General features: G+C 39.4%; 1 protein-coding gene and 1 non-coding gene across 2 annotated transcripts; one reads left to right on the forward strand and one right to left on the reverse strand.

The window, feature by feature from the left end:
• The first annotated feature begins 1,527 nt into the window (after positions 1-1,527).
• Positions 1,528-8,358, forward strand: LOC122076067 (proline-rich receptor-like protein kinase PERK12). Its single transcript, XM_042641350.1, has 8 exons — positions 1,528-2,987; positions 3,124-3,582; positions 3,689-3,775; positions 4,787-4,857; positions 4,957-5,033; positions 5,578-5,725; positions 7,178-7,339; positions 7,639-8,358. Exons 1-8 carry the CDS (start codon positions 2,030-2,032, stop codon positions 7,900-7,902), a joined length of 2,226 nt encoding a protein of 741 aa, XP_042497284.1. The 5' UTR covers positions 1,528-2,029; the 3' UTR covers positions 7,903-8,358.
• A 1,737-nt stretch (positions 8,359-10,095) lies between these two features.
• LOC122077632 lies at positions 10,096-10,188 on the reverse strand. Its single transcript, XR_006139879.1, has one exon. It is a non-coding gene; the product is annotated as a small nucleolar RNA snoR1 (small nucleolar RNA).

The following is a 10,188-nucleotide window of genomic DNA, read 5'->3' on the forward strand; positions in this document are numbered from 1 at the left end:
CCAAAAGTGAGTAATCATATAATTTTTCCTAAATTAAATTGTATGCCCTTCTATTTATTTTTAAGCACCTTTTTTGGAATGAAAAGTCAAAAATCAAATGAAATTACCTAATTAAAATCGAAATTTGAACCAAACCTAAATGCAAACCAATAAGAAACCATAGAAACCAGTAAAGAAAGGAAAAGGAGAAAAAAAAAATTATTATTGTTTCTTAATACTTGTATGTAAAATCGAAATCAAACCATAATGAAACTAGTTTCAGACTGATAAAAACTTAATAAAAATAATTTGATTAAAACCAGACCTAAACCAAACTTCAGACTGTGAATTGTTTCAGCTTAGTCTAATACTAGAACAAATTCTATTTCCAATTGAAAACTGGATCGGATCAACCGATCGACATCCATATTCCTTGTTTTACATGGTTTTTGTAGAAACACAACCCTAAATCGGTGCAGAAGATAATGAAAAAATAAGAACACGCAATGCACACAGATTTACGAAGTTCGGCAAGATTGCCTACGTCCTTGGTGAGATGAGATTCTGTTTCACTATCAATGGATAATATGTTACAACACTTGTCTTCACATCTCTCAGTATTACTTGTATTACAGAGAAAGAAACCCTCGCTACAAGTATATAGCGAAGAAACACTGCACCAGTACTCCCTTGATTAAACTGTGACAGAATACAAGATGTTATACACCAATATTTTTTTATTCTGAGATCCCATGTGACATGTTCAAATAAGATTGTGAAATTTTTTTGTGTGTATCATTGTAGATGTGAGAGTGCTCTTGATCAATATTGTTTGTGAATTAACTCATGTATACAAATCTTAAAATATTTGATTAAGAGGGTTGGAACTCGCTGGATTGGATTTGATTTAGGTTGACCAGTTCATCTTTTACGTGCTAGGATGCAAGCTTGCATCTGCGGATACAATGGATGAATTATGATTTTGTTATTCTTTACCTAATATAAAATGTGCTTCCCACGTTTGGCCTGCCTTCCCTAATTCCCTATTTTCTTTTGCATTAACCGCTACACCACCAATAATAATTCAAAAAAAAAAAAAAAAATTTTATTCCAATATTGACCGTAGGATAATAATCAATTTTTATCAAAATCGTGCAAGAATGATCTTTAATGTGGCCCACCAAAATTGAACGAACGGACGGTATTGTCACTAATGAAATTCCCGAATTTTCTCCATATTTAACTTTGTTGCTGAAACTATTAGGGTTAAATTAGTCAAAGGAACGTGCAGCTCTCAACGGTTCAAATATTTAAAGGTTAGTTAGGTTTCTTGTCCTCACCAACTGAAACAAAAAAAAGTGCGCGAAATTATAACGGACGCCAGGTGCGCACATTACGTTGTTTAACTCAGACCGTCAGATTCTCCGACGTGTTAATACGATGATTACGTGGATGCATCGGAAAGACTTTGATATGTCAAACGGTGGAAGTCTTTGAGATTTAAAGACTTCAACAAAATCCTGGTTGCTTTGGGCGGTAAACCGAGAAATGAGGATGGAAGAATTTAAAAAAAACATGAGCAGCGGTTGGGGTTTCCGATCGTCATTAGCTAGATTTAGAAAAGGAGAATAGAAAAGAGTTTGAGGGGTTGTTAACAGTGAGGGTAAGAGGTAGATCTGTAGGTTCCGGCAGGTCTGCAGAAGGTAACGGAAATTTTTTTTCTGGAGAGGTTTTTGGATTGTTTTGGAATTTCTGGCGGAGTTTCTGAATATTCAAGGGGAAAAGAAGGAGCTTTCGCTGATGATGATGACAATGTGGATGAAGATTATGGCATTGTAGCTATTTCTTCTCGGACCAGGTTCTTCCTTTTGATTCTCATTTGAATTATTCCTTCAATCGTTAGTGGCAATTATTGTTTCCTAGGGTTTCTTGGTTCGTTCTGTATAATACCTATATGGAGATTAAGAACTAAGAAGGGAGGAAAGATTCAGAGAGATGTTAGAAGGGAGGGGAAAATTTTAAAAAAGAGGAAAATCAAAAGCGAAAGAGAATGTCGAACTCGGCACCATCACCGGGTTCCGCACCTCAATCTCCTCCTTCTCCTCCCAGTCAAACATCTCCCCCAACAGGTGCTCAATCTTCTCCTACAGCTTCTCCTGCTCCGCCTCAGGGGTCACCACCACCCACACAGGTGCAGAATTCTCCCCCACCCACTTCAAAAGCCACCCCTCCATCTTACTCGCCGCCTCCGACATCTACCCCACCATCCGGTTCCCCTCCTTCACCACCACCTTCGCAATCATCGGGTTCTAGTTCTCCACCACCAACACCGGCAGTGAGTTCAAACCTGCCACCCCCATCAGGTTCAGGCTCGTCAAAGTCTCCACCTCCATCTTCAAATCCTCCCCCACAAGTGCCACCTCCTCCAGCATCAAAATCTTCTGCTTCTCATCCTCCTCCAGCTTCCCCAAATTACTCCCCTCCACCAACCAGCACTCCTAGTTCACCTGTATTTTCTCCTCCTCCGCCTAATACTCCTCCTGCTGGATCCGTACCAACTCCATCTGCTCCTAATGTCCCTCCTCCGCCAGTTACAGGAAACTCAGGATCACCACCAGCACAAACAACCTCCCCTCCTTCAGCTCAAAGCCCACCCAACGCGGTCCCATCTCCTCAAGCACCTGGATCACCATATCAATCTTCAACCCAAAATCCTACTCCCCCAAATGTCCCTCCATCTACATCAACTCCTCCAGCTCTGCAAACTCCAAATCGTGTCCCAAGTCTATCCCCTCCATCATCCTCCACCCTTTCCCAATCTACCACTTCGTCGAAATCAAGTAGCACTACTTCTGGACATGGTCCTGCTATTGGAATTACAGTTGCAGGGGTGATGATTGTTGCCTTCGTTGCCTTCTTCTTTGTGGTAAGGAGGAGGAAAAAGAAACAAGAAGTTGCTTTTTCAGCCCAGTATAAATCTACACCAAGCAACTACTCCGGACAACCAGGTAAAAAGCTGGCCAACTTAAGTTCTTCCCCACCTCCCACTCCCCACCCCAACAACTGCCAACCTCCAACCTCCAACCTCCAACCCCCTACAATTCAGTATTTTGATGGCCTAAATTTCATGTATTTTTGTTGTAGATGGGTATTATTATCACTCCTACCAATATACAGGGGGGGCTTCTGGACAAACAGGTGGAAATTTCCCAACCTCTCCTTCTGCACTTGGACATAGTTATGGAAGCCACAAAGGATATAGTCCTCAGGCTCCAGATGCGAATGTCATGGGTACCCAATCATGGTTCAGCTATGAAGAGCTAATGGAAATAACTAATGGGTTTTCTCGGCAAAACATTCTGGGTGAGGGTGGGTTTGGATGTGTTTACAAGGGTTGGCTTCCAGATGGGAGAATAGTGGCAGTGAAACAGCTCAAGGCTGGTAGCGGACAGGGAGAGAGGGAATTCCAAGCTGAAGTTGAGATCATTAGCCGTGTTCACCATCGGCATTTAGTCTCTTTGGTGGGCTATTGCATTGCTGATCATCATAGATTGCTTGTTTATGAATTTGTTGCAAACAAGACTCTTGAACACCATTTGCATGGTAACTCTTGATTAATACTGAAAATAAAATCTAATTTGCCTTACCTGATATATACGGTGTTATACTATTTGTTCTGATGAATTTGACATCAATGCATGCTTTACAGGAAAAGGACTGCCTGTGATGGAATGGTCCAAAAGAGTTAAAATTGCACTTGGTTCTGCTCGAGGGTTGGCTTATCTTCATGAAGACTGTGAGTGACCCCATTGCCACCAGTCACCTCATTTGTTATAGTACTTATTTCTATTTAACAAGGATACTCTATATTTTCATATCATAAGAACATGAGGAATGTGCTCTGTACACTTCATTCTCAAGGTGTTATGAAAATGTATATTACTAAAAAGAAAAAGTATATTACTTTATTTTCATCTTCTATATAATTTTAGGGAAAAAGAAGTTTGAAAGGCAGCGTGGCCCCTGGGCCCAGAAACAGAGGCGGTGAAATGACTGCCCACCTCTCATGAAAGGCAGAAATCCCAAACATGTTGATACTTCCATGTGTGCTCCCATTGCCCCCCCCCCTACAGTGGTGCAGGAGCCACACTGCCTTTCAGGGAGCCTCTCCCATTTATATAAAATTGCGTATGCTATTTAGCTAGTTCATTCAGTCACACCCTCATAGTTCAGATATGGCCTAACAAATCATCAATTTGGGGTTTCAATCAGGAACTATCTCTCATTCAACCAAGGTTTGAAACCTTGGTATAGAGTATGGGATTGGTCTCCACCGATTCCGGTTCGAATCTTTCTGGAATTGGCCAGACTTGGACATACTCGGCCTGACTCAGTAAGCAAAGAATCGAGGTTAATCGGGATCAGTGTCGATTGATTCCGAGCAAAATCATCCGATTTTATTGATTGTGATCTGATTTTTGAGGCCCTGAGTTCAACTCATCAATTATCATAAAGTTCAACCTGCCAGACGATATAAAAATGAATTTACTTGAGATTAAGATTCTCATAATTAAGGTGACTGAAATAAGCTTTTTGTTGGGGGAGGGGGGATGGATTGATCAAGTATATCCAACTCTATCTATGTTTCTTTATATTGAGTGACTTGAGTCTCCTGGGCTCTATGTTGAGCTTCCAATGGCCAGAGCTGACGATGATATGTGAATATATTTAGTCAGTTAACCATATCTAGATATTAACACAACCTGCTATGCTGATTACTTGTTCTGCTTGTCCTATCTTTACGTAGGTCATCCAAAAATCATCCACAGGGACATCAAATCAGCAAACATACTGTTGGATGATGCCTTTGAAGCACAGGCATGCATATTTTTCTGGGCCTTTTTTTTAATATATTTGTAACATGTTGATGTGTCTTATTCACTTTATAGATTTGAGCTGAAACCATTGAAAATGCAGGTTGCTGATTTTGGGCTTGCGAAATTAACAAATGATACAAACACCCATGTATCAACTCGTGTTATGGGGACATTTGGGTAGGTTACAGATGATTTTTTTAATTTTCTTAAAATTACTTTTTAATGGTAAAGTTACATTCTGAATCTTATGAATGGTAACTAGCATAAGCATATGGAATACTGAGACATACGACACACATGCAGAGGGATAAAAGACCTACCCTTAAAATAGATCTTGCCTGGAGTTCTAATAGATCAAAGTACCAAACCCTTCAAATGGTTGCAGCAATCAATGTATGTCATTCTTTTGGGCAGTGAGCATATCAGCTGAACTGCCTTCAAAAGAATCCACAGATCAGTTGCTTGCGATAATCGAGAAAGGTTGATTATGAACTAGGAAGATCTCCAAGGTGAGACCTATCAAATGACAGATCATGCTCTCTGGAATTCCTTTTATTGGTGGTAATTCTGCTTACACACACACACACACATACTTAACTTTATTATTTTCCTCTTCTTGCTGGTCCTGAATAATGCTTAAACAGATACATGAGGTTGGTGGGTTGTTCCGATGTTCAAATTGGCTTTCAGGCAGACTTAATCCCGAAAAAATGTCTTTCAGGTACATGGCACCAGAGTATGCATCAAGTGGCAAACTGACCGATAGATCTGATGTGTTCTCATTTGGAGTTGTGCTTCTAGAGATTGTGACGGGGCGTAAATCTGTTGACCCAACTCAGCCTTTGGGGGAAGAAAGTTTAGTTGAATGGGTATGGCAAATGCAAGTGGTCACACAAACACACATGCTCAAAATCTTGAATTACTTAGCAAGAATCAAGACACCGTGTAACTCTTACTAACCGTACAATAGGATTTGGAATACATCTAGCAGAATTTGTCTTATTCTGGGTTAGACTAACACAGATTGTGAGAAGCCATTCCTTAAAGAGGAGTAGAGGACCTAATGTCCAATGCTCACAATGGATATTTTCCAACCCCCAACCACTCCCACCCCCCCCCCCCCCCACCCCCACCCCAAAAAAAAAAAAAAAAAGAAGCTGGTTCCCAGTGAAAAAGGGAATCTAGCTGGGAAACCAGAAATTGCAAGCATGTGGTTTTGCTTTAGTCTTGTTTTTAAAAACTATGATGAGGAAGCTGGTAGTTTTGAATTTTGATCACTTCACACCCTTTTGGCATAACTATTTGGTAGAAGGAAAATAAAACTCAACTATTGTTGCTATCATCTTATGCTAATATTACAAATGCAAATGATTACTCTGGTGCATTCCCATATATTTAAATAAAAAAATCTCAAATTAATTTTTTGTCTGAAAATATAGCTCTGAATGTTATGTTCTACCCAGTGCAATTAGGTCTGGTTATTCATGTCTTTTTTCCCTAGACTGAAACTGAAGCAATAAGTAGCTTGAAATGGATTCCCATGCCAAACATCTGGAGGCCATGAATGTTTTGATCAATGTTCCATGAGTATTTGGAAAATAACTTTTTATTCCCCCCCCCGTATAGTTGTAATGTGTATGTCTATAATGTTTTGTACGTAAAAGTAGATGCACCTATCATGTTTCATTCCAAGAAATATGAGCTTTGGTTATTCAAGTCTTATTCATATACTTGAGCCAATAATTTTTTTCTTCTGAAAGGTTCCATTTTACAGCCAGGAGATCCAGGTAGAAACATGGCTCAATTTTTTTATGCCAAATCTTTGATTGTTGAAACTAATATACCCATTTTTTATTTTTATTTTGCTTACGACGGGTATCAAAGCCTTTGGCCTGACTAGTCCTACGGGTCCATACTAACTTCACAACCGCATTGACCGGGTCATACCGGGGTTGAATGAGAACCATTCAACTTTCATTGAAAGCAGTGAAGAGCACTAAACACCCCCATGTGAGTGGCCCAAGGAGGTAAGAGGAGTCAAACTCAGAACCACAAGCTTCCTAAGACGAAGGTCCCTTGCCAACTTGGCTACCCTTGGGTTATAGATACCTCAACTATTCCCCTTCAGAATTTTCATTATGTGCTAAGTTTCCTACTGAGCAATACCTTTCATCTGTCTGTGTCTGTATTAATTGCAGAAAAATAATCAATTAATCGTCATTCATCACCCACCTGATTTTGAATTTTTGAACTATTGGATGTATGTCTCCTTACAGTTCTACTTTGCTTCCTTTGGATATTTATAATACTGATTTTGGCAGGCGAGGCCACTCTTGAACCATGCCCTTGAGACTGGAGATTTGGAAGAAATAGCAGATCCAAGGCTTGAAAAGAGATATGTGGAGAGTGAGATGTTTAGACTGATTGAGACAGCTGCTGCTTGTGTTCGCCATTCTGCTCAAAAGAGACCCCGCATGTCGCAGGTGATTAAAAAACCACTATTTTTAAAATTTTGCTATTTTTCTTCCCTGGAATTCAGTATTTGAAAAGTGAATAAAAATATGTGAGATTATGTGATACTCGATGTCAAGTATATTTTTTTTCAGCAGTAAATAAGAAAAGTTTGAATAAATAGATGCTGAATTTCTAAACAAAATCAAAAGAGTAACTCGGCCTTCCATTCAATAACTGTTCCTTCTACGTTTTGCTTTTCTTTTGCCCTTTAGGAAATTTGGCTGCGGGTATTGGTCGAAATAATCCTCAATTTGTTTCCCTCTTTCAGGTTGTGAGAGCATTGGACACCGAGGGTGAGATGACAGATCTCTCCAATGGTGTGAAATATGGTCAGAGCACAATTTTTGAGTCTGGCCAGAATGCCGACCTTCAGAGATTCCGAAGGATGGCGTTTGGTAGTAGTGATGATAGCTCTGATTACAGCATATACAGTGGGGAGAACAACTCTAGAGAGGTACCACTCAAAACCCAAAGTTCATGGAGTCAGAATGGTTCAACTGAGTTCTCCATTGTTGGCAAAGGCAGGCCATAATAAACCAACCAAATGGTTAGTGAGCATAGTTCCAACAAAGCCCAATTCAACAAATGAATCCACATGTATAACAGAAGGTGAATTCTTTGGTTAGTGTAGATTCTTCTTCGAATGTACCTTGGCCATAGATACTGCTTTAAAGATGCTACAGCTCAAGGGTACTTTACATCCAGCTGTGTTTGATTCTGGAGGTTCCTTGGGAGCAAGAAAAAAATTTTCAGTAGCTAGAATTCTGGAACCACAATCTTCATCTCAACATGTTGGATGGTCACAACAACCAAGTGCTGTAACTCAGCTCACCTGACCTTATTAGTACAAGGATGTTTTTCTCCAGGTCTTTTTTGGTGGAGGGGGAGCGACTGCTCAGAGTGATTTATGTCATTATATTATTTATGTGACTCATTTATTTTCATTTTATATCAGTGAAATTTTTAATCATTGTTTTCTTTGTTGTAATCCCCTTTCATTTGTTGTCTTTAGAAAGTTGTGATAGGGAATTTGTGTTTTCACTATGACTTTTGGTACTGGCCTTTTCTAGATTGACTCATTTGAAAATACTGATTCATTATGGAGAAAACCAAGCCCAAGCTATTTCATACCAGGCTTCAATATTTGGCCCTGGCCAACAAACTGAAATGATAGAGATAACAGGCCTGCAAGCGCTATCAAGGGATCGGATTGGTTGGTTGAATAGGTTCATTCCAATCAGAATCAGCCATGACCGATCCCAATTCTAGGGTTTTGGTCATTGGATTGCTTTATTTTCAGATCTGACGGACTGTAGGGTTTTTGGGGACTGATTCAAACCCCTATTCTGATATTGATGACCTTGCTTGCAAGCCTTTAAGCCTAGAAAAGTGATAATTGATTATTTGAAAATTGCACACCTCAAGCCCAGAAAATGATATTTGACTATTTGAACACCATCCCCTTAGGGTGAGAGAGAGAAAAACGCTTTTTTTTCTCAATGACTACCAAACGCAGCCTTAGCTCAAATGAGGTTGAGTTTGACATTAGATTAGACTCAATGATAAGGTAATCTTTATTTGAATTTAATAAATATAATCAAAATATTATCATTTAACAGACCCATCTCCAATTGGCAGATAATTTGTGAGAGATGTCAATCACTGTTTCAAAAACTGGAATTGGATTGGTCCAACTGGCTAATTCATATTGGAATCGACAATGACAACTCCTGATTAGGGATGTTCCGATCCATCGATTTTAGGGTTTTCTTTTTCCATCCTTAATGTCAACCAGCACCATTGCATTAGTGATCTACGATCATCCTGTTCCCATTAACTGCTCATTAACCATGGGAATCAGGTTGCTTTTCGCAATTCCATTCCTAATCCTAGTGCTTAAAAATTGTTTCCAAATATGGCTTTCTGACCTTCATCCATACCCAGAATATGATAAATTCTGGGTAACTTGCTTGCTTCTGGCTAGATCGATTATGTTCTTTCACAAAGAAGTTGAGAACCGACACCAGTTTCTTTGGATATGCCTGATCCAAATTCCAGCTAAGCTGCCTATCCTTGTTCAAAATATAGGGTAAATCTAGGGTTAGGACAATTTGGATATGCCTAAACCGAATTCCAGCCAATATGGCTATCCTAGTTCAAAATCTAGGGTTAAGGCAATTGAGGCCATTAGGCCAATTTCTCTCATCTCCGAATCAGTCCGATTCCGTTCCGATCTGAATCAAATTATAGGGTTTTAAAAAAGTGCAAGCCCGCCCGTATCCCCACGCGCCTTTGCCTATGATAAAAAACAGAGGCTTTTTGGGGGATTTTCAGATCTACTACTAGGAATAGGTATTACAAATTTTATTCGGTTCCTATACTTTTCCTGTTCTCATGATCTCATTTGTTCGCAAATAAAGTTGAAACCTAGAGAAAAATTTCATTTCTGCAAATACTCGGCTTCATAGAACTTGCTTCCACTCAAAACGGTGATTAACGATTAAATCTTTCAATATGGCAACATGAGATAAGAGGGAATGCCAATGCAGAAACGGTTTCTTAAAACATCGAACACTAACCTAATGGAACCACACAAAAACGAAAACAGAAATCAGCGAAGCTGGGTAGGGTACATGATTCAGTTAGAGAGCATTAAAAAAAATTGAAAAAGACAAACGAAAACCTAAAACGATGATTCTTTCCAGATTAAGATGAGATTGGTAAGGGCTCAGAGAGTTGCTAACTGTGCTCAAAGAAGAACCAATAAAGTTCTTCTCATACAAGAGGTGTCAGAAATAAGCACTCTTCATCATTGACC

This window comes from Macadamia integrifolia, chromosome 4 (assembly GCF_013358625.1).
Source record: "Macadamia integrifolia cultivar HAES 741 chromosome 4, SCU_Mint_v3, whole genome shotgun sequence".
NCBI classification, from domain to species: domain Eukaryota; kingdom Viridiplantae; phylum Streptophyta; class Magnoliopsida; order Proteales; family Proteaceae; genus Macadamia; species Macadamia integrifolia.